The sequence below is a fragment of the Nematostella vectensis genome, chromosome 3 (assembly GCF_932526225.1).
Source record: "Nematostella vectensis chromosome 3, jaNemVect1.1, whole genome shotgun sequence".
Classification (NCBI taxonomy): domain Eukaryota; kingdom Metazoa; phylum Cnidaria; class Anthozoa; order Actiniaria; family Edwardsiidae; genus Nematostella; species Nematostella vectensis.
In genome coordinates this window covers 16,912,741-16,939,571 of record NC_064036.1, presented here as the reverse complement: position 1 = coordinate 16,939,571, position 26,831 = coordinate 16,912,741, and the positions used below count along the sequence as shown (strand labels likewise).

Below are 26,831 nucleotides of genomic sequence, written 5' to 3'. Positions count from 1 at the left end.
AATTCATCACATCAATTGTCTATGATTTAATTTATCACTGTCTTTTTATTCAACTTATAAAAGTAGCTATAAACAAATCTTGTCTTTATGTCACTCTTGTTTTTTATTATTTATTATATTTTACCGCCTCCCATTTAATTTTGTCTTTTACCATGGTAACGCGAAATGGCGCAGGATAATGCAATGAGTCAACTCTCGTGAGTAATTTAAAGATAAGTAAGATAAATTGTGTAAGCAAAAGCACTGTAATCTTGTGCACACGAGACGGGTTATTGTTTAAGAGATCAGATTTTGGCGGCTCGACACTGAAACAGACGTAATTTTTAAAGAATATAGGCCTATTTTTGAAAACTAAGAATTGGGATTTTTCCCCGCGCGATCAGTAAAAACGCGTCAACTCTACTCCCTTTGTTGTGAAAACGAAGTCGGTACCCCCATTTTTTATTACATTGAAGCCCTTAACTTCAATGTTGTTTATGCCAAGTTATAAAAAAATCTGGATAGTAGAACCATTTCAAAGGAATTACCTTAAGGTATCCGTGGGTGTTCTTTTGTGTAATGAGGCCTTAAGTGGGCGGATTTTTTATTAGAATTTATAACTGTATGTCATGAACCGGAACTATTCATAATCCCTGTGATGAGGTTCCAAGAGGTTCAAAGATGGCCCTCAAAAGGGACACTTCCCTGCAAATTAGAGAAGTAAAAAATAGCAGCTCCGTTATTGACACGGGCTACCAGCCTAAACAATGGAATCCTAGAAGCTAAAAGCTTTTTGAAAGTATTTACATTCGAGAACGTGGCTATGACTATGGTAGTTTAATTATATGCAAAACATGTTTCCAAGCAATATAAGTTTGATTAACCTCATTTCTAGTTTTTGTGCGTGTGTGTGTCTTTTTTACCATGGTAACTTTTGCGAAACGTGAGTACTGCGTGTACGGGGTAAAGTGGAGATGGCTGTGCAAGATTTAAAAAAGCTTCTTTTTCTCTTCGCCCTTGTTGTCGTCATGTATTTGGGTTATTGCTTTCTCATCTCAGATTACACAATGAATATAATGAGGAATTATCCACGACGTTCGACAGGTACAAAATTGTGTTCTTTTCAAAAGCTTTGTCTATACTCATAAACAAGATATATTTAGGCACTGCCCAAAGCGGAGCCCCACACTAAATAATGCGCTCGTGCTATATATAAATTCCTCAAATTCAAAACACTATTCAGGCCATTGGACAAATGTCTGTAGTTTCTATAGTACATACAATAGATAAATTGTTACCAGAAGATAGAATCCTTATTCTTACGTTTATCCGAATTATTTTTTTTTTCATCAACCAACCAAGGTTCACGAAGTCGCTTGATTTACAAAATACCAAAATTTTAGGTTTGAGCAATCCTCGTGATTTCAAAACTATTAAATTGTATTTGTATTATTGAAGTATACTGTAAAGAACAAAAATGAAAAGGCTTGTTAATTTTTATCATTCATTGAGTTATAAACATTTTAAAACACAAGCTGCTGATAAAGTTTGTTTTTTTTTCTTAGAAGTATTTCTTTTTCTTTTTGGTCACCGAGCATGATTGCTGAATAATGTTTTGCTTTCGAAAAAGTTATAAATATAATTTGCAATCTACTTTTAATTATTTTTCGTGGAAATGAATCCACCGAGATTATTATTTTTTCAATGTAGGTGTATTAACGGCAAAGAGATTTCTCAACGGGGAAAATTTTATGATGGATTGGGAGGTTCGTTAAATAATGTTTGGTCGTAAATTTTGATATGCCGCTGTCGAACACTTGTAAGCCTTGAACTCAATAAATCTGATTGGGATGTGAAATAAGATACTTAACGCTTTTAATTAAGGTGCCTGAATCTTTAAGGAAAGTAAAAGGAAAATATTTCAACCGGGAAAAGTCTGTTGTTATCAATAACACTAGCAATCCGGCGTGTTGCTTGAATGGATGTTTGCCGTAGAATCAATTTTAAATAATTTAATTTAATCATTTACTTTCGCACTTCTCCATGCCACATTCAAGAGAGTCCATATTCATTGACCTATACTACTTCATCTCGACAAGTTCCTTTTAAAGTTGAGTCATCGTCTTTCAGAGCAACCCCCCTTGCAACCACGATAAATAAAAAAAGGCTTTAAATCTAAAAAATGAATGCTGCGAAGTTGCCCTCCTTTCACGAGTTGATGATCCAGTCAAATTCATCATTTTTTTCATAGTCTGACATCTTCACAACTTTCGTTTTCGACCCTAATACGTTCATAATTGTATTGCATGTCAAATCGTGTAAAATGATGTAGGGATGGTATTTTTCAAAATCAACCCTTCCCTCAAAAGTGAAGTAGGCTACATTTATATATATATTTATTTTGTAAAGAATAATTTTCTGTATAAAAATGATGATGTTCAACGCATTAATCATTGTATGTATCTCGTTTTGTGGATTTGCAGGCTCCACCACGGTGGAGAAGTTTTTATTTCCATTTGTTCCTTTTAACTGATAATAAACTGTATCGGTTAATCCAACTGTTATAAACTGAAAGCTGGGCTAAAAATTAGATCATAACTGTAAAATATTTAAAGTTGAAAAGAACGGCTCCTAAAAAATTCTAAAAAATACTACCTTGTTGAAATAAAGTAAGTAAAACTACTTAGAGTATATTCAACGACACAAGATGTTTCCGGACATAAACGGTTGAATATAAGGGGAATGTCTCGGTTCGATTCAGCTTATTCAATAAGAAATAAGCCACCAAAATTGCTACCTCCAAAAAATGTTACAGACCTCCATATAGTTCTTTAGCACTAGCAGCGTGCTGAACTATCTTCATCTTAAATTTTCTCTGTTGACGTTTCACTGAAAGTACGCTCAGCCAAATCGAGCCAAAAGAGAGCAAAGTAGCGGGGTCTGGATGTAGCCGCCGAAATTTAGAAGGTTCGCTGTGATTGGTCATTTTCGGGGACCGGAAATCCGACTCGTTTCAGCAGAGGTAGATATGAAGCAAAGTAAACGAGCGACACAAAACGGTCTGCGCAAGAGGGAATCAGTTGTTGTGTTGGTTGTGGTGGAGGTCGATTCCGCGATGATAACCTTATCACCACTCGTCTACACATAGCGTTTGTGACCTTATCACCACTCATCTACACATAGCGTTTGCTTATGATTTCAGTTAACAAAAACTACGTTTTGTAGAATTCCTTAGGATACGCGAGATCCTGAGCTTAGAGAAAGCAGAGGATGAGTGTGTACTACCGGGACATCTCACACGCCAACAGGTGCGTACTATCCGACCATCTCACACGCCAACAGGTGCGTACTACCAGACCATCTCACACGCCAACGGGTGCGTACTACCAGACCATCTCACACGAAAACAGGTGCATACTACCAGACCATCTCATGCACCAACGGGTGCGTACTACCAGACCATCTCATGCACCAACAAGTGCGTACTACCAGACCATCTCACACGCCAACAGGTGCGTACTACCAGACCATCTCATACGCCAACAGGTGCGTACTACCAGACCATCTCATACGCCAACAGGTGCGCACTACCAGACCAACTCATACACCAACAGGTGCGTACTACCAGACCATCTCATACGCCAACAGGTGTGTACTACCAGACCAACTCATACGCCAACAGGTGCGTACTGCCAGACAATCTCACACGCCAACAGGTGCATACTACCAGACCATCTCACATGCCAACAGGTGCGTACTACCAGACCACCTCACATGCCAACAGGTGCGTACTACCAGACAATCTCACATGCCAACATGTGTGTACTACCAGACCATCTCATACGCCAACAAGTGCGTACCACCAGACCATTTTATAGGCCAACAGGTGCGTACTACCAGACCATCTCATACGCCAACAGGTGCGTACTACCAGACCATCTCATACGCCAACAGGTGCGTACTACCAGACCATCTCACACGCCAACAGGTGCGTACTAACAGAACATCTCACATGCCAACGGGTGCGTTACTACCAGACCATCTCACACGCCAACAGGTGCGTACTACCAGACCAACTCATACGCCAACAAGTGCGTACTACCAGACCATCTCACATGCCAACAGGTGCGTACTACCAGACCATCTCATACGCCAACAGGTGCGTACTACCAGAGCATCTCACACGCCAACAGGTGCGTACTACCAGAACATTTCACATGCCAACAGGTGCGTACTACCAGACCATCTCATACGCCAACAGGTGCGTACTACCAGACAATCTCATACGCCAACAAGTGCGTACTACCAGACCATCTCACACGCCAACAGGTGCGTACTACCAGACCAACTCATACGCCAACAGGTGCGTACTACCAGACCATCTAATACGCCAACAGGTGCGTACTACCAGACCATCTCACACGCCAACAGGTGCGTACTACCAGACCATCTCACACGCCAACAGGTGCGTACTACCAGACCATCTCATAGGCCAACAGGTGCGTACTACCATACCATCTCACACGCCAACAGGTGCGTACTACCAGACCAACTCATACGCCAACAGGTGCGTACTACCAGACCATCTCACACGCCAACAGGTGCGTACTACCAGACCATCTCACACGCCTACAGGTGCGTACTACCAGACCATCTCATAGGCCAACAGGTGCGTACTACCAGACCATCTCACACGCCAACAGGTGCGTACTACCAGACCATCTCATAGGCCAACAGGTGCGTACTACCAGACCATCTCATAGGCCAACAGGTGCGTACTACCAGACCATCCCATACGCCAACAGGTGCGCACTACCAGACCATCTCATACGCCAACAGGTGCGTACTACCAGACCATCTCATACGCCAGCGGGTGTGTACTACCAGACCAACTCATACGCCAACAGGTGCGTACTACCAGACCAACTCATACGCCAAAAGGTGCGTACTACCAGACCATCTCACACGCCAACAGGTGCGTACTACCAGACCATCTCATACGCCAACAGGTGCGTACTACCAGACCATCTCACATGCCAACGGGTGCGTACTACCAGACCATCTTATACGCCAACAGGTGCGTACTAACAGAACATCTCACATGCCAACGGGTGCGTTACTACCAGACCATCTCACATGCCAACAGGTGCGTACTACCAGACCGTCTCATACGCCAACAGGTGCGTACTACCAGACCATCTCACATGCCAACGGGTGCGTACTACCAGACCATCTTATACGCCAACAGGTGCGTACTAACAGAACATCTCACATGCCAACGGGTGCGTTACTACCAGACCATCTCACATGCCAACAGGTGCGTACTACCAGACTATCTCATACGCCAACAGGTGCGTACTACCAGACCATCTCATACGCCAACAGGTGCGTACTACCAGACCATCTCATACGCCAACAGGTGCGTACTACCAGACAATCTCATACGCCAACAGGTGCGTACTACCAGACCATCTCACACGCCAACAGGTGCGTACTACTAGACCATCTCACACGCCAACAGGTGCGTACTACCAGACCATCTCATACGCCAAAAGGTGCGTACTACCAGACCATCTCACATGCCAACGGGTGCGTACTACCAGACCATCTTATGCGCCAACAGGTGTGTACTACCAGACCATCTCATACGCCAACAGGTGCGTACTACCAGACCATCTCACACGCCAACAGGTGCGTACTACCAGACCATCTCACACGCCAACAGGTGCGTACTACCAGACCATCTCATACGCCAACAGGTGCGTACTACCAGACCATCTCACATGCCAACGGGTGCGTACTACCAGACCATCTTATACGCCAACAGGTGCGTACTAACTGAACATCTCACATGCCAACGGGTGCGTTACTACCAGACCATCTCACATGCCAACAGGTGCGTACTACCAGACCATCTCATACGCCAACAGGTGCGTACTACCAGACCATCTCACATGCCAACGGGTGCGTACTACCAGACCATCTTATACGCCAACAGGTGCGTACTAACAGAACATCTCACATGCCAACGGGTGCGTTACTACCAGACCATCTCACATGCCAACAGGTGCGTACTACCAGACCATCTCATACGCCAACAGGTGCGTACTACCAGACCATCTCACACGCCAACAGGTGCGTACTACCAGACCATCTCATACGCCAACAGGTGCGTACTACCAGACAATCTCATACGCCAACAGGTGCGTACTACCAGACCATCTCATACGCCAACGGGTGCGTCCTACCAGACCATCTCACACGCCAACAGGTGCGTACTACCAGACCATCTCATACGCCAACAGGTGCGTACTACCAGACCATCTAATACTCAAACAGGTGCGTACTACCAGACCATCTCACACGCCAACAGGTGCGTACTACCAGACCATCTCACACGCCAACAGGTGCGTACTACCAGACCATCTCACACGCCAACAGGTGCGTACTACCAGACAATCTCACACGCCAACAGGTGCGTACTACCAGACCATCTCATAGGCCAACAGGTGCGTACTACCAGACCATCTCATAGGCCAACAGGTGCGTACTACCAGACCATCTCATAGGCCAACAGGTGCGTACTACCAGACCATCTCATACGCCAACAGGTGCGTACTATCAGACCATCTCACACGCCAACAGGTGCGTACTACCAGACCATCTCACACGCCAACAGGTGGGTACTACCAGACCATCTCAAACGCCAACAGGTGCGTACTACCAGACCATCTCACACGCCAACAGGTGCGTACTACCAGACCATCTCATACGCCAACAGGTGCGTACTACCAGACCATCCCATACGCCAACAGGTGCGTACTACCAGACCATCTCATACGCCAACAGGTGCATACTACCAGACTATCTCGTACGCCAACAAGTGCGTACTACCAGACCATCTTATACACCAACAGGTGCGTACTAACAGACCATCTCACATGCCAACGGGTGCGTTACTACCAGACCATCTCACATGCCAACAGGTGCGTACTACCAGACCATCTTATACGCCAAAAGGTGCGTACTAACAGACCATCTCACACGCCAACAGGTGCGTACTAACAGACCATCTCATAGGCCAAAAGGTGCGTACTACCAGACCATCTCATAGGCCAACAGGTGCGTACTACCAGACCATCCCATACGCCAACAGGTGCGTACTACCAGACCATCTCATACGCCAACAGGTGCGTACTACCAGACCATCTCACACGCCAACAGGTGCGTACTACCAGACCATCTCATACCCCAACGGGTGCGTACTACCAGACCATCTTATACGCCAACAGGTGCGTACTAACAGAACATCTCACATGCCAACGGGTGCGTTACTACCACACCATCTCACATGCCAACAGGTGCGTACTATCAGACAATCTCATACGCCAACGGGTGCGTACTACCAGACCATCTCATACGCCAACGGGTGCGTACTACCAGACCATCTCACACGCCAACAGGTGCGTACTACCAGACCATCTCATACGCCAACAGGTGCGTACTACCAGACCATCTAATACGCAAACAGGTGCGTACTACCAGACCATCTCACACGCCAACAGGTGCGTACTACCAGACCATCTCACACGCCAACAGGTGCGTACTACCAGACCATCTCACACGCCAACAGGTGCGTACTACCAGACCATCTCACACGCCAACAGGTGCGTACTACCAGACAATCTCACACGCCAACAGGTGCGTACTACCAGACCATCTCATAGCCAACAGGTGCGTACAACCAGACCATCTCATAGGCCAACAGGTGCGTACTACCAGACCATCTCATAGGCCAACAGGTGCGTACTACCAGACCATCTCATACGCCAACAGGTGCGTACTATCAGACCATCTCACACGCCAACAGGTGCGTACTACCAGACCATCTCACACGCCAACAGGTGCGTACTACCAGACCATCTCATACGCCAACAGGTGCGTACTACCAGACCATCTCATAGGCCAACAGGTGCGTACTACCAGACCATCTCATACGCCAACAGGTGCATACTACCAGACTATCTCGTACGCCAACAAGTGCGTACTACCAGACCATCTTATACGCCAACAGGTGCGTACTAACAGAACATCTCACATGCCAACGGGTGCGTTACTACCAGACCATCTCACATGCCAACAGGTGCGTACTACCAGACCATCTCATACGCCAACAGGTGCGTACTACCAGACCATCTCACATGCCAACGGGTGCGTACTACCAGACCATCTTATACGCCAACAGGTGCGTACTAACAGAACATCTCACATGCCAACGGGTGCGTTACTACCAGACCATCTCACATGCCAACAGGTGCGTACTACCAGACCATCTCATACGCCAACAGGTGCGTACTACCAGACCATCTCACACGCCAACAGGTGCGTACTACCAGACCATCTCATACGCCAACAGGTGCGTACTACCAGACAATCTCATACGCCAACAGGTGCGTACTACCAGACCATCTCATACGCCAACGGGTGCGTCCTACCAGACCATCTCACACGCCAACAGGTGCGTACTACCAGACCATCTCATACGCCAACAGGTGCGTACTACCAGACCATCTAATACTCAAACAGGTGCGTACTACCAGACCATCTCACACGCCAACAGGTGCGTACTACCAGACCATCTCACACGCCAACAGGTGCGTACTACCAGACCATCTCACACGCCAACAGGTGCGTACTACCAGACAATCTCACACGCCAACAGGTGCGTACTACCAGACCATCTCATAGGCCAACAGGTGCGTACTACCAGACCATCTCATAGGCCAACAGGTGCGTACTACCAGACCATCTCATAGGCCAACAGGTGCGTACTACCAGACCATCTCATACGCCAACAGGTGCGTACTATCAGACCATCTCACACGCCAACAGGTGCGTACTACCAGACCATCTCACACGCCAACAGGTGGGTACTACCAGACCATCTCAAACGCCAACAGGTGCGTACTACCAGACCATCTCACACGCCAACAGGTGCGTACTACCAGACCATCTCATACGCCAACAGGTGCGTACTACCAGACCATCCCATACGCCAACAGGTGCGTACTACCAGACCATCTCATACGCCAACAGGTGCATACTACCAGACTATCTCGTACGCCAACAAGTGCGTACTACCAGACCATCTTATACACCAACAGGTGCGTACTAACAGACCATCTCACATGCCAACGGGTGCGTTACTACCAGACCATCTCACATGCCAACAGGTGCGTACTACCAGACCATCTTATACGCCAAAAGGTGCGTACTAACAGACCATCTCACACGCCAACAGGTGCGTACTAACAGACCATCTCATAGGCCAAAAGGTGCGTACTACCAGACCATCTCATAGGCCAACAGGTGCGTACTACCAGACCATCCCATACGCCAACAGGTGCGTACTACCAGACCATCTCATACGCCAACAGGTGCGTACTACCAGACCATCTCACACGCCAACAGGTGCGTACTACCAGACCATCTCATACCCCAACGGGTGCGTACTACCAGACCATCTTATACGCCAACAGGTGCGTACTAACAGAACATCTCACATGCCAACGGGTGCGTTACTACCACACCATCTCACATGCCAACAGGTGCGTACTATCAGACAATCTCATACGCCAACGGGTGCGTACTACCAGACCATCTCATACGCCAACGGGTGCGTACTACCAGACCATCTCACACGCCAACAGGTGCGTACTACCAGACCATCTCATACGCCAACAGGTGCGTACTACCAGACCATCTAATACGCAAACAGGTGCGTACTACCAGACCATCTCACACGCCAACAGGTGCGTACTACCAGACCATCTCACACGCCAACAGGTGCGTACTACCAGACCATCTCACACGCCAACAGGTGCGTACTACCAGACCATCTCACACGCCAACAGGTGCGTACTACCAGACAATCTCACACGCCAACAGGTGCGTACTACCAGACCATCTCATAGCCAACAGGTGCGTACAACCAGACCATCTCATAGGCCAACAGGTGCGTACTACCAGACCATCTCATAGGCCAACAGGTGCGTACTACCAGACCATCTCATACGCCAACAGGTGCGTACTATCAGACCATCTCACACGCCAACAGGTGCGTACTACCAGACCATCTCACACGCCAACAGGTGCGTACTACCAGACCATCTCATACGCCAACAGGTGCGTACTACCAGACCATCTCATAGGCCAACAGGTGCGTACTACCAGACCATCTCATACGCCAACAGGTGCATACTACCAGACTATCTCGTACGCCAACAAGTGCGTACTACCAGACCATCTTATACGCCAACAGGTGCGTACTAACAGAACATCTCACATGCCAACGGGTGCGTTACTACCAGACCATCTCACATGCCAACAGGTGCGTACTACCAGACCATCTTATACGCCAACAGGTGCGTACTAACAGACCATCTCACACGCCAACAGGTGCGTACTACCAGACTATCTCACACGCCAACGGGTGCGTACTACCAGACCATCTCACACGCCAACAGGTGCGTACTACCAGACCATCTCACGCGCCAACATGTGCGTACTATCCAACCATCTCACACGCCAACAGGTGCGTACTACCAGACAATCTCACATGCCAACGGGTGCGTACTACCAGACCATCTTATACGCCAACAGGTGCGTACTAACAGAACATCTCACATGCCAACGGGTGCGTTACTACCAGACCATCTCACATGCCAACAGGTGCGTACTACCAGACAATCTCATACGCCAACAGGTGCGTACTACCAGACAATCTCACACGCCAACAGGTGCGTACTACCAGACAATCTCACATGCCAACGGGTGCGTACTACCAGACCATCTCATACGCCAACAGGTGCGTACTACCAGACAATCTCATACGCCAACGGGTGCGTACTAACAGAACATCTCATACGCCAACGGGTTCGTACTACCAGACCATCTCACACGCCAACAGGTGCGTACTACCAGACCATCTCATACGCCAACAGGTGCGTACTACCAGACCATCTAATACGCCAACAGGTGCGTACTACCAGACCATCTCACATGCCAACAGGTGCGTACTACCAGACCATCTCATAGGCCAACAGGTGCGTACTACCAGACCATCTCATACGCCAACAGGTGCGTACTACCAGACCATCTCACACGCCAACAGGTGTGTACTACCAGACCATCTCACACACCAACAGGTGCGTACTACCAGACCATCTCACACGCCAACAGGTGCGTACCACCAGACCATCTCACACGCCAACAGGTGCGTACTACCAGACCATCTCATACGCCAACAGGTGCGTACCACCAGACCATCTCACACGCCAACAGGTGCGTACTACCAGACCATCTCATACGCCAACAGGTGTGTACTACCAGACCTTCTCACACGCCAACAGGTGCGTACTACCAGACCATCTCACACGCCAACAGGTGCGTACTACCAGACCATCTCATAGGCCAACAGGTGCGTACTACCAGACCATCTCATACGCCAACAGGTGCGTACTACCAGACCATCTCACACGCCAACAGGTGCGTACTACCAGACCATCTCACATGCCAACAGGTGCGTACTACCAGACCTTCTCACACGCCAACAGGTGCGTACTACCAGACCATCTCACACGCCAACAGGTGCGTACTACCAGACCATCTCACACGCCAACAGGTGCGTACTACCAGACCATCTCATAGGCCAACAGGTGCGTACTACCAGACCATCTCATACGCCAACAGGTGCGTTACTACCAGACCATCTCATACGCCAACAGGTGCGTACTACCAGACAATCTCACACGCCAACAGGTGCGTACTACCAGACCATCTCACACGCCAACAGGTGCGTACTACCAGAACATCTCACACGCCAACAGGTGTGTACTACCAGACCATCTCATACGCCAACAGGTGTGTACCACCAGACCATCTCATACGCCATCAGGTGCGTACTACCAGACCAACTCATACGCCAACAGGTGCATACTACCAGACAATCTCAGACGCCAACAGGTGTGTACTACCAGACCATCTCATAGGCCAACAGGTGCGTACTACCAGACCATCTCATACGCCAACAGGTGCGTACCACCAGACCAACTCATACGCCAACAGGTGCGTACTGCCAGACAATCTCACACGCCAACAGGTGCATACTACCAGACCATCTCACACGCCAACAGGTGCGTACTACCAGACCATCTCACACGCCAACAGGTGCGTACTACCAGACCATCTCACATGCCAACAGGTGCGTACAGGTCATACACTGTAGGTATATATCATTTAAGACTTTGGGTCATACACTGCAGGTATGCATCATTTAAGACTTTGGGTCATACATTACAGGTATACATCATTTAAGACTTAGGGTCATACACTGTAGGTATGTATCATTTAAGACTTTGGGTCATACACTGTAGGTATTAATCATTTAAGACTTTGGGTCATACATTACAGGTATACATCATTTAAGACTTAGGGTCATACACTGTAGGTATACATCATTTAAGACTTTGGGTCATACACTGTAGGTATGTATCATTTAAGACTTTGGGTCATACACTGTAGGTATGTATCATTTAAGACTTTGGGTCATACATTACAGGTATACATCACTTAAGACTTAGGGTCATACACTGTAGGTATGTATCATTTAAGACTTTGGGTAATACACTGTAATTAATCATTTAAGACTTTGGGTCATACATTACAGGTATACATCATTTAAGACTTAGGGTCATACATTACAGGTATACATCATTTAAGACTTTGGGTCATACACTGTAGGTATACATCATTTAAGACTTTGGGTCATACACTGTAGGTATGTATCATTTAAGACTTTGGGTCATACACTGTAGGTATGTATCATTTAAGACTTTGGGTCATACACTGTAGGTATACATCATTTAAGACTTTGGGACATACACTGTAGGTATGTATCATTTAAGACTTTGGGTCATACACTGTAGGTATTAATCATTTAAGACTTTGGGTCATACATTACAGGTATACATCATTTAAGACTTTGGGTCATACACTGTAGGTATGTATCATTTAAGACTTTGGGTCATACACTGTAGGTATTAATCATTTAAGACTTTGGGTCATACATTACAGGTATACATCATTTAAGACTTAGGGTCATACACTGTAGGTATACATCATTTAAGACTTTGGGTCATACACTGCAGGTATACAGTATTTAAGACTTAGGGTCATACACTGCAGGTATGCATCATTTAGACTTTGGGTCATACACTGTAGGTATGCAGTATTTAGACTTTGGGTCATACACTGTAGGTATTAATCATTTAAGACTTTGGGTCATACATTACAGGTATACATCATTTAAGACTTAGGGTCATACACTGTAGGTATTAATCATTTAAGACTTTGGGTCATACATTACAGGTATACATCATTTAAGACTTAGTGTCAAACACTGCAGGTATGCTGTATTTAAGACTTTGGGTCATACACTGCAGGTATGCAGTATTTAGACTTTGGATCATACACTGCAGGTATTTATCATTTAAGACTTTAAGTCATACACTGTACGTATGCAGTATTTAGACTTTGGATCATACACTGCAGGTATGCATCATTTAAGACTTTGGGTCATACACTGTAGGTATGCATCATTTAAGACTTTGGGTCATACACTGCAGGTATGCAGTATTTTAGACTTTGGATCATACACTGCAGGTATGCAGCATTTAGACTTTGGGTCATACACTGCAGGTATGTATCATTTAAGACTTTGGGTCATACACTGCAGTTATTTATCATTTAAGACTTTGGGCCATACACTGCAGGTATGTATCATTTAAGACTTTAGTTCATACACTGTAGGTATGCATCATTTAAGACTTTGGGTCATACACTGCAGGTATGCATCATTTAAGACTTTGGGTCATACACTGCAGGTATGTATCATTTAAGACTTTGGGTCATACACTGCAGGTATGTATCATTTAAGACTTTGGGCCATACATTGCAGGTATGCAGTATTTAAGTCCTCCGGCCGTAAACTTGACATACAATAAAAATGCGATGTGCATTTCTTAGTGAGCAGATCTTGTGTCGTACAACTGAACAAATAACAGCAATATTAATCAAAATCTAAAAAAAAATATTTTACAGATGCGCACTCAAAGGTCTATATCATTTAAGACTTTGGGTCATACATTACAGGTATACATCATATAAGACTTTGGGTCATACACTGTAGGTATACATCATTTAAGACTTTGGGTCATACACTGTAGGTATGCATCATTCAAGACTTTGGTTCATACATTGTAGGTATGCATCATTTAAGACTTTGGGTCATACATTACAGGTATACATCATTTAAGACTTAGGGTCATACACTGTAGGTATGCAGTATTTAGACTTTGGGTCATACACTGCAGGTATTTATCATTTAAGACTTTGGGTCATACACTGTAGGTATTAATCATTTAAGACTTTGGGTTATACATTACAGGTATACATCATTTAAGACTTAGGGTCATACACTGTAGGTATACATCATTTAAGACTTTGGGTCATACACTGCAGGTATGCAGTATTTAAGACTTTGGGTCAAACACTGCAGGTATGCTGTATTTAAGACTTCGGGTCATACACTGCAGGTATGCAGTATTTAGACTTTGGATCATACACTGCAGGTATTTATCATTTAAGACTTTGAGTCATACACTGCAGGTATGCAGTATTTTAGACTTTGGGTCATACACTGTAGGTATGCAGTACTTAAGACTTTGGGTCATACACTGTAGGTATGTATCATTTAAGACTTTGGGTCATACACTGCAGGTATGCATCATTTAAGACTTTGGGTCATACACTGCAGGTATGCATCATTTAAGACTTTGGGTCATACACTGTAGGTATGTATCATTTAAGACTTTGGTTCATACACTGTAGGTATGTGTCATTTAAGACTTTGGGTCATACACTGTAGGTATGCAGTACTTAAGACTTTGGGTCATACACTGTAGGTATGTATCATTTAAGACTTTGGGTCATACACTGTAGGTATGCATCATTTAAGACTTTGGGTCATACACTGTAGGTATGTATCATTTAAGACTTTGGGTCAAACACTGCAGGTATGCTGTATTTAAGACTTTGGGTCATACACTGCAGGTATGCAGTATTTAGACTTTGGATCATACACTTCAGGTATTTATCATTTAAGACTTTGAGTCATACACTGTACGTATGCAGTATTTAGACTTTGGGTCATACACGGCAGGTATGCATCATTTAAGACTTTGGGTCATACACTGTAGGTATGCAGTATTTAGACTTTGGGTCATACACTGTAGGTATGCAGTATTTAAGACTTTGGGTCATACACTGTAGGTATGCAGTATTTAAGACTTTGGGTCATACACTGTAGGTATGCAGTACTTAAGACTTTGGGTCATACACTGTAGGTATGTATCATTTAAGACTTTGGGTCATACACTGTAGGTATGCATCATTTAAGACTTTGGGTCATACACTGTAGGTATGTATCATTTCAGACTTTGGGTCATACATTACAGGTATACATCATTTAAGACTTTGGGTCATACACTGCAGGTATGCAGTATTTTAGACTTTGGGTCATACACTGTAGGTATGCAGTACTTAAGACTTTGGGTCATACACTGTAGGTATGTATCATTTAAGACTTTGGGTCATACACTGCAGGTATGCATCATTTAAGACTTTGGGTCATACACTGCAGGTATGCATCATTTAAGACTTTGGGTCATACACTGTAGGTATGTATCATTTAAGACTTTGGTTCATACACTGTAGGTATGTGTCATTTAAGACTTTGGGTCATACACTGCAGGTATGCAGTATTTTAGACTTTGGGTCATACATTGCAGGTATGCAGTATTTAAGACCTCCGGCCGTAAACTTGACATACAATAAAAATGCGATGTGCATTTCTTAGTGAGCAGATCTTGTGTCATACAACTGAACAAATAACTGCAATATTAATCAAAATCTAAAAAAAATATTTTACAGATGCTCACTCAAAGGTCTTTTCTTCGCTGAAAGCAAGTGACTTTTACAGTTTCTAGAGTGTTTCAAGTTATCTCATAGATGACTTGATAATTACAGATTTTTTTTTATTTCTGGCAGCGCCGGCGTGGGAAGAACGGGCGCTTTTCTCGTGATTGACGCGATGCTGCGCCAGGCTAAGAAACAAAAGACGGTGGACATCTTCAACTACGTGAAAGCCATCAGGGAAGACCGGCCACACATGGTGCAAACATCGGTAAGACAGGCCTTTAAAGGTCGAGCATTGTAGCAATGCTATAAGTAGTCTCCGCACACTAGAATTAATCTGAACACTCCCCCAGCTTCATATTTATCCCATAAGTCATCTACAACAGTGCGTAGCGTCAGCTCTCAAAAGCAGAAGATAATATTAGTCACCTCCACACGCTTCGTAGTGTTCATCCAATGAAACACACACACTAATTACCATGCCAAAGTAGTGTCCATCGGTTTCTCAGACCATGCTACCTCAGAACACAGAGCATACTCTACCTAATGCTCAACAAGATTTGCTCTTTACTTTTTGAAATATACATCATTTGTATGCACTTAGGAGAAAGCACGCTCAATTAATAATCTAAGGGTAAAGAATCGCCTTACTGATTGTAAGACGCATTGTTCTGCACACAGGAGCAATACGTGTTTATCCACTTGGCTGTCCTGGAGGCGCTTGTCTGCGGAAGCACTGATATTCCTGCTGACAATATGAAGGCCGCTATGGCCAGGCTCTCCAAACTACGGACTCCAGGAAATGTGTCGGGGTACGAGGCGGAGTTCCAGGTTTAATATTTCCAAGTTATTGTGAAACGGTAGGGTACAATCGTATAATTATCTCTTAAAACGATGCTATTCCCTTTGTCTATTGGCCACAGCAAGCTAGCACCACATCATGGGAGGCTAAGGCTGTACTTTTCTTGAAATGTGAACAAAAACATAAATAATATAATAAATATAAATAATAAAATATAAATATAGAAATTATTCTTATTTATGTTGCCGTGCGCTCTTGCCATTAGCAATGAACCAAAGAAACGTTTATTGAACTAGGTGTTAAATACATACGCGGAAGGGAGGGAAGTTTATTGAACTAGGTGTTAAATACATACGCGGAAGGGAGGGAAGTTTATTGAACTAGGTGTTAAATACATACGCGGAAGGGAGGGAAGTTTATTGAACTAGGTGTTAAATACATACGCGGAAGGGAGGGAAGTTTATTTGAGGTTTCCTTATTTTTTTAAATGTCCAAATATATACTGTTTACGTCACATTCGCCTTGGCATGAGTCGTCAAGAACTTTTTTTTTTTTTTTATAAAATTAACTAGAAAGTGAATAGAAGAACGATCAAAGAACTATTATATATTATAATAATAACGTTCGCCTGTATGACATGACCTTCTTATCGTAATTGTTCAGAGGTTGTCAGTCATTGTGCCATCAAGTGTCCCGGATGTAGATGTTTCGTCGGGATCAAAGTACAGAATTTCATGTAAGTCAATCTGATTCCGGTGACGAAACTGTGTCAAACATTCTCTCCGCCCTTTTACAAGCTTTTCTTCACAACAAGAGAGTTTTTTTGTTTTTTTTAAAATATGGAACATTAGTACTTTATAGATATCATATAGCGGAAATCATGAAAATCTTGTATATAGGGTGTATACAGGTTTGCATTGCATAGATAAAACGTGGCCAAATACGTATCCTGGACTCCTGGATTGTGCATGCCAAACCGAAACTCGTAGAACAAAGAGAACAGACAACACCCAAAGATATCAGTGACCCTTCTTTTAAAAATCCATATTTATACGATGGCCCCCCTTTAGACCCCCGAAACCCCCCCCCCCCCACCCACCCCCCACCCCAACCCAAACACACACACAGTATCCTCACGCCCCCCCCCCCCCCCCCCAACTGGATAATATATGAACTTTTCTTAATTTGACAAATTATTCATATTTTCTTTGCAGTGATCGACAAAAAGTCTACATTGAAAAGCCCAGCTAAGCGAAAACTGACTGCCTATATGAATGCCAGTTTTGCTAATGTAAGGGGTGTATTTTTCACATGTGGAATTGTCAACCCTTTCGACGTTTTTGCCTCACCTTCTTCTTGCTTCATTTCCAATGTACAATAAGGCATACAGAGAGAAAAACGCATTCATCCTCTGCCCGGCTCCATCGAGTGAAGACATCACGAACTTTTGGCAAATGGTCCTGGATTTCTCAGTAGGCACTGTCGTGATGCTGTACGACACCTCAGAGGGACAAAAGGTACTTATTGTAATAAGACATGACGGAAAAACCTGGAAAACGCGCAATTCCAGATATAGAGAGAAGACACAATTTCTTTAGTGGCTATAGGTTCCTTCTATTACGGACTGATTTTTAAAACACGTGCCGAAGTGCACTAAACCAGATTTTGGCGGCTTTTTAACATCATTTTTCCTTGATCATCATTGCCCTGTGTATCAGCTCAGGGGCGAAAAGCTCATATTTCAATGACACTTTACAAAAAGTCGCATCAATTAAAAAAAAGTCGCACTTGATATTTTCTTTGCTATAAGTTACTAAGTACTCAGAAAAATTCTCCGCCTTATTCGATGTGAAATGGACTTATTTGAAGCGTCACGTCATGTTTTTCCGTCATGTCTTGTAATAATGGTATAATTCACCACCGACATCACTACATTCACCTCCATTATAGAAGATAGGACATAATTACTATGATAATGGCATCGCAATTGCCAACATCACTATAATTATACCAACACTACCTACACCACGACTTTCACTAAACATCACCACCACCATCACCATTATCATCACCATCACCACCACCATCACCATTATCATCACCATCACCACCACCATCACCATTATTATCACCACCATCACCACCACCACTATCACCATTATCATCACCATCATCACCACCATCGCCATTATCATCACCATCACCACCACAAACTCCACTAACACAATCACCATCACTACCACCACTATTATCATCATCACTAACATCAGCATCATAACACCACTACCACCATCACAAACTCCACTAACGCAATCATCGACACCATCACCACTATTATCATTATCACTAACATCAGCATCATAACACTACTACCACCATAACAAACTCCACTAACACAATCATCAACACCACCACCACTATTATCATCATCACTAACATCAGCATCATAACACCACTACCACCATCACAAACTCCACTAACGCAATCATCAACACCATCACCACTATTATCATCATCACTAACATCAGCATCATAACACCACTACTACCATCACAAACTCCACTAACGCAATCATCAACACCATCACTAGGCGCGTGCCACTATTATAACCATCAACACCTACATGACCATCATCACCTACATGACCATCATCACCTACATGACCATCATCACCTACAGGACCATCATCACCTACATGACCATCATCACCACCATGACCATCATCACCTACATGACCATCATCACCTACATGACCATCATCACCTACATGACCATCATCACCTACATGACCATCATCACCTACATGACCATCATCACCTACATGACCATCATCACCTACATGGCCATCATCACCTACACGACCATCATCACCTAGATGACCATCATCACCTACATGACCATCATCACCTACATGGCCATCATCACCTACATGACCATCATCACCTACATGACCATCATCACCTACATGACCATCATCACCTACATGACCATCATCACCTACATGACCATCATCACCTACATGACAATCATCACCTACATGACAATCATCACCTACATGACCATCATCACCTACATGGCCATCATCACCTACATGGCCATCATCACCTACATGACCATCATCACCTACATGACCATCATCACCTACATGACCATCATCACCTACATGACCATCATCACCTACATGACCATCATCACCTACATGACCATCATCACCTACATGGCCATCATCACCTACATGGCCATCATCACCTACATGACCATCATCACCTACATGACCATCATCACCTACATGGCCATCATCACCTACATGACCATCATCACCTACATGGCCATCATCACCTACATGGCCATCATCTCCTACATGGCCATCATCACCTACATGACCATCATCACCTACATGGCCATCATCACCTACATGACCATCATCACCTACATGACCATCATCACCTACATGGCCATCATCACCTACATGACCATCATCACCTACATGGCCATCATCACCTACATGACCATCATCACCTACATGGCCATCATCACCTACATCCTACATGACCATCATCACCTACATGACCATCATCACCTACATGACCATCATCAACTACATGACCATTATCACCTACATGACCATCACACCACTGATATCAAAATCACCACAACCTCAACTAACAATCACGATCATTAACACCACCAACACTCCTATTACCAAAACCATCATCACCTCTACCACCAACACCATCACCATTACAACCTTTTGGTGAATTCTGACCCTCGTACGAGCGCTGTGTATCTGTTTAGCGTTACCGGCAGTACTGGCCATCACGTGACGCCAAGAGTTATGGGAAGATACAAGTTCAACTTTTAGACGAGGACGTGGAGTCTCAGATTATCACGAGGAGGTTCGTCCTCACCACCAAGGAGGTGTGTTGCTATGATAATATGGTATAAGATATGTTATAACACATGATATACGATATATAGCATTCACATTTTATTAGATAATTATCCACCAATGAGATTTTGCAAAGCCGGGCTTTCAATAGCGAAGGAAACGGAGACTGAAAAATGAAAAGAAAATGCAAAATTCTACTCGCATTTAAAAATCACACGAACGTGAAGTGAATAAACCCCCTAGCCAAAGAAATGCCCCCTTTCCAAGGCGCGTCTAATCACCTCTCTTTCCAGGGCGCGTCTAATCACCTCCCTTTCTAGGGCGCATCTAATCACCGCTCTTTTGAAGGGCGCGTCTAATCACCTCTCTTTCCAGGGCGCGTCTTATTACCTCTCTTTCCAGGGCGCGTCTAATCACCTCTCTTCCCAGGGCGCGCTTAATCACCTCTCTTTACAGGGCGCGTCTAATCACCTCTCTTTCCAGGGCGCGTCTAATCACCTCCCTTTCTAGGGCGCATCTAATCACCGCTCTTTCGAAGGGCGCGTCTAATCACCTCTCTTTCCAGGGCGCGTCTAATCACCTCTCTTCCCAGGGCGCGCTTAATCACCTCTCTTTACAGGGCGCGTCTAATCACCTCTCTTTCCAGGGCGCGTTTAATCACCTCTCTTTCCAAGGCGCATCTAATCAGCTCTCTTTCAAGGGTGCGTCTAATCACCTCCCTTTCCAGGGCGCGTCTAATCACCTCTCTTTCCAGGGCGCGTCTAATCACCTATCTTTCCAGGGCGCGTTTAATCACTTCTCTTTCCAGGGCGCGTCTAATCACCTCTCTTTCCAGGGCGCGTCTTATCACCTCTCTTACCAAGGCGCATCAAATCACCTCTCTTTCAAGGGTGCGTCTAATCACCTCCCTTTCCAGGGCGCGTCTAATCACTTCTCTTTCCAGGGCGCGTCCAATCACCTCTCTTTCCAGGGCGCGTCTAATCACCTCTCTTTCCAAGGCGCATCTAATCACCTCTCTTTCAAGGGTGCGTCTGATCACCTCCCTTTCCAGGGCGCGTCTAATCACCTCTCTTTCCAGGGCGCGTCTAATCACCTTCCTTTCCAGAGCGCATCTAATCACCTCTCTTTGCAGGGCCCGTCTAATTACCTCTCTTTGCAGGGCGCGTTTAATAACATCCCTTTCCAGGGCTCGTTTCATTACCTCCCAGGTCGCTTCTAACCACCTCTCTTCCAGGTCGCTTCTAATCACCTCTTTTTCCAGGGCGCGTCTAATCACCTCCCTTTCCAGGGCGCGTCTAATCACCTCCCTTTCCAGGGCTCGTTTAATCACCTCTCTTTCCAGGGCGCGTCTAATCACCTCTCTTTCCAGTGCGCGTTTAATCACCTCTCTTTACAGAGCGTGTCTAATCACCTCTCATTCCAGGGCGCGTCTAATCACCTCCCTTTCCAGGGCGCGTCTAATCATTCTCTTTGCAGGGCGCGTCGCGGGAAGTGCGTCACTTCCAGGTCCTCGGTTGGACTGAGCAGAAGTTACCTGACAAGTCTAGTGTTCTCCGCCTGATAGAGAGTACTCAGAGCTCTCAGCAGCAGTCTGGTAACGCCGCTATTCTAGTTCAGTGCAGGTAAATAAGTCAGCTTATCGTATTTTAACGCGCTGTTTACCGATGTCTAGTGAATACAGCAAGCATTTCAACTCGTCGTAATTTACCGCGCTGCACACCTCTAATGTGATTATATTACGGCATTGTATTCGCGTTATATAGCTGACGTATATGGCCCAAACGCTAGTAACAGCGCTGGTCGTAGTGACACGCTGTTTCTGACGTTATATTATCGTTGACTTGTTTCAATATGACCCATAATGGTGCCAGTCGCAATGTAATGCTCGCTGATGACGACATGTTTTTATATATGTTCTATAATATCCTAGTAACGGCGCTGGTCGAAGTGGCACTCTTTGTGCTGTACTGTCCGTGATAGACAGGGTGAAGGCTGAGCATGTTGTAGACGTATTCCAGGCCGTCAAGGTCCTCAGAGCATCACGGCCGGGAGCTGTCGAATCCCTGGTGAGCAAAGGATCGCAGGTCAACCAGCCCCTACCCTCCTTCCCAGGATCGCAGATCAACCAGCCCCCACCCTCCCTCCCAGGATCGCAGGTCAACCAGCCCCTACCCTCCCTCCCAGGATGGCAGGTCAACCAGCCCCCGCCCTCGCTCCCTGGATCGCAGGTCAACCAGCCCCCTCCCTCCCTCCCAGGATCGCAGGTCAAGCAGCCCCTACCCTCCTTCCCAGGATCGCAGGTCAACCAGCCCCCGCCCTCCCTCCCAGGACCGCAGGCCAACCAGCCCCTACCCTCCTTCCCAGGATCGCAGGTCAACCAGCCCCCGCCCTCCTTCACAGGATCGCAGATCAACCAGTCCCCGCCCTCCCCCCCAAGATCGCAGGTCAACCAGCCCCCGCCCTCCTTCCCAAGATCGCAGGTCAACCAGCCCCCTCCCTCCCTACCAAGATTGCAGGTCAACCAGCCCCCACCCTACCTCCCAGGAGCGCATATCCAATTTCCCTTTGATACCGTTAATTTCCCTTTGATCCCGTTAATTGCTTGAATAAGCGCCTCCTCCTAAGACGAAAAATTAAAGAATTAGCGCCTCCCCCAAATAAAAGCCGAATAACGCGTACGTTAAAAAGCCGAATAACACGTACGTTAAAAGGGAATCGACAAGAAAAGACAGTATTACGCGCCAAACCATTCTTTTACTTTTATGTTTCACTTCTTTCAATCACGGGATTAGGATACTTTTTCAGCGATTTATTAATAAATTAACAAAAATGTATCCCCAATTTGTGTTGAATATTGAACTCAGCGAATAAAATATTTCTAACCTTTATCCGAAATTCCTGCTTTTCCAGTTAGAGGTCCCAGCGGAGCTCCCTTTGCGCCGCGTGAGCGGAGCCCCATACCTAAGAAAAAGTGTTATATAAAACAAATATGGTAATAAATATTGGTAACCCATCGACTCGAGTTTTCGTGATGCGATGTCCGTCCGTCCGTCCCTTAAAAGCATCGTATGACCAAACTTGGCAGGTGTCATGTAGGTGTCAAGGGAGGTGCAAAATTGTGGTCACGTGGTTTGTGACGTCATCGATGACGTCACTAGAAGCAACAATACGATGACGTCATCAAAATAAAAAAAAATTTATATTTCAAGAAGGAAACATTGTACTGTGTAACCATGCCTCTTTAGTGTTCGTAAAATGCCCGAGTCCTTTCCGAACTTTATACTTTGTATTTAGGTTCTATATAAAACAGGAAGGGAGTGAAACAACGCTCGATTCAATTTTTCGAAAACCTGCCTAGTTGCGGCCAATGTTGTGATGTCGGTATGAGACATGATGATGAGTGACAGCTCACTTTCTCTTTGAACTTACAGTCTTTTGAGAAAAGGTTGTCGTCAACCGGCTTTGAGACTACGCGACAAGCCCGCATGTAAGCATGGGTAAAAACTACTGAAGCGCCTAGCAGCATATATTAGCCACCGCTACCGCGTCTAAGTCTGAAGTTATGCAGTGGCTAATATATGCAGCGAGGTGCTTCAGTGATTTTTACTCATGCTTACAAACGGGCTTTTCGCGTAGTCACGAAGCCGGTTGACGACAACCTCTTGTCAAACGACTTGTATTTAATGGAGAAGTAGATCAAATTATAACCTGGTCATCGTCTGCCATTTACTGTAACTTTTTTAATTTAAAACCTGAAGAAACGCAACGGTCCGTGGAAGCATGTTAAAAATTAGCCCTGATCACAGCACTTGTCGCATGCCCCGGCGTGTGTCGGCGGCGAAGTTTAAGTTTAAAGAGAAAGTGAGCCGTCAACTCATCAAAAAAGGATTTCGCTAACTCGGAAAGCAGGAGACATTTCGGATTATTTTATTCGCTGAGTTCAATTTTCAACTCAAATTGGGGGTGCATTTTTGTTTACCCCCGACAAAGTATCCTAATACCCGTGTTTCAATTGGATTTTTTTATCTAGAGAAAAGATTTTGACATAAGCGCCTCCCCCGAATAAGCACTTCGGCTGGTACATGACAAATAAACTAACCCGGGACAAGTAACAATAAGTTTAGGCCTTTGTAATTTCAGAATAATTCTTGTCCTTATTTTGCCATCTCCATGGCTACATTCCTTCACAGCTGGCTTCACCGGCGTGTTTCAGATCTTGTTCCCGTAACTTGTGATATTTTTAGAATTCTGTTTTGAAAACTTCTGTTATAGCTACGACTGACTTACCCTGGGTACCAGACCCTCTAGACTTCTCTCGTCCAGTGACGCTCAGCCAAAATGTAGTGACGAGCGGCATTTTGGCTGAGCGTCACTGAACGAGAGAAGTCTGGAGGCTCTAGGTACCCAGGAACGCCTGACTTTATTCAACAAAACCTAATAACGACCATCTTCTCGCCTTTTTTTTTTTTCTCACCAGAGGCAATATGTCTTCTGCTACGAGGCCACAATGGCATTTCTGGATTCCTTCAGCGACTATGCCAATTTTAGCTGACACTAGCATGATACTTATACACCTTTTGCTTTTCATTAACGAGAAATACGCATTCATTTTAGCCAAAAAAAAAACAATAGCATTTTTTAGGATATTGTTTGTCATAAAGGGCTTATTGTTTGTACGGAGGCGCTAACGTTTATAAGAAGCATGCAAATTACTTTCACAAAATACTATTGTTTGCACTTGCTGTAATAAAAATGTTAATGAATATTTCTTTCACTGTATTGATTGCGAGTTTTCGTATTATTGATATTTTATTTGTGCTATTGTTATGTACCAACGCGCAAATGAAAATGGATTTTTCATTCCTGGTTGTCGAATAGTGTAAATGAATGTTAAGAAAATTCAATTGTGTGCACTCAATTATGTAAAGTTCGTTAATGTATTTCCTTTTAGTTCGAATGATTTTACTTTCGCTTAAATGACAGTACATCGGCGTAAATGTTTGTAATTTTGGCTAAAATGAATGCGTATTTCTCGTTAATGAAAAGCAAAAGGTGTAAACGCATTCCGTGCGATCCCTTCTTGATAGCCAATAAATCATGGATGCTTGCCACACTGTGGGATCTCAGCTTGATATTACATATATTATAAGACAGAAGAATGGTGTTCAGAAGGATCAACAGCAAGAATACAGCAGTTCTTTGATGAGCGACTGAAATCGAACTACTTTTCAAGCAACGATCGCCCCCGCTTCACAGTTGATAACATCCCCCTCGTTTTTACAAAAGAATCCACTGTCGGGATTTCAGCAGAGTTTGCATTTCTGATTACTTCTTGTCGAAAACAGAACAAAGAGTTATGTGATCGTTTAACTGAACTTTTTTTTGTATTTTGAAGTTGTGCGACTTTTGAGACAGCGTAGGTGTCTCAACTCGAGAAAACGATTTATAAAGAAAACAAAGAAACGACTACTCAAACACACCTGCTATATCGTAGATATAATTATATCTAAGTGGAATCAATTAAAATTGCCTCATATCTCTTACTATTGTATTCTATCTTTTTGCACTAATTAGCAGCTTATATGTGTTAAAAAATCCGAAGTTTTGGTGATGGGTTCCAAATGGTTTGTAGCGAGATCCAATGCACGCAAAAAGCTAAAATAGCGCCAAGACTTTTTCAGAATATAATAATCAATTATGACAGAATAGCCTTTTTCGATGAGTCTCAATAAAGTTTGTATTGTATTGTATTGTATTGTATTGAATTGTAATAATCGTGGTGAAATCCTCCGTTGTCCTTTGTATTGCCTCTCGGGTAATAATAAGACGTGGCTGAGTGCAGACATGGTGCATTTGGCAGAGCGAAACGAATATACTGTCAGATCACCCCTAGGAACTCTAAGTGCACCCCACGCTTACATTACTGTTGAAAAGGACACCGATCAATTAGTTTAACGCACCAGTTGCTTTTATATGGCTAGGGGTCTTTATATTATGTAATGTGATGAATTTGTTAACAACACACCGTCAACATTCTTATCATATGTACTTTGCCATAAATCCTGAGCTTGACCTTGTTTTTTGCACTTCCATCTCTTTGCGGTTTTTTGGTTGCATCTAAATATT

At 44.6% G+C, this 26,831-nt stretch overlaps 1 protein-coding gene across 1 annotated transcript; it reads left to right on the top strand.

Annotated features, from left to right (window-relative positions):
- The first annotated feature begins 912 nt into the window (after positions 1–912).
- On the top strand, positions 913–25,816 carry LOC116609241 (receptor-type tyrosine-protein phosphatase alpha). Its single transcript, XM_048725577.1, has 11 exons — positions 913–1,083; positions 3,205–3,287; positions 16,147–16,282; positions 16,696–16,845; positions 17,480–17,552; positions 18,031–18,107; positions 18,199–18,333; positions 20,612–20,734; positions 22,182–22,327; positions 22,636–22,771; positions 25,183–25,816. The coding sequence occupies exons 2-11, from the start codon at positions 3,250–3,252 to the stop codon at positions 25,255–25,257; spliced, it is 1,089 nt and encodes a 362-aa protein (XP_048581534.1). The 5' UTR covers positions 913–1,083; positions 3,205–3,249; the 3' UTR covers positions 25,258–25,816.
- The last annotated feature ends 1,015 nt before the right edge of the window (positions 25,817–26,831 follow it).

Excerpts from the sequence above, each read along its gene's own strand:
- LOC116609241 (XM_048725577.1), top strand. The coding sequence starts at position 3,250 with ATGAGTGTGTACTACCGGGACATCTCACACGCCAACAG. Across the intron at positions 3,288-16,146 it reads GACATCTCACACGCCAACAG|CGCCGGCGTGGGAAGAACGG; the intron begins GTGCGTACTATC and ends TATTTCTGGCAG. Across the intron at positions 22,772-25,182 it reads CGGGAGCTGTCGAATCCCTG|AGGCAATATGTCTTCTGCTA; the intron begins GTGAGCAAAGGA and ends TTTTCTCACCAG.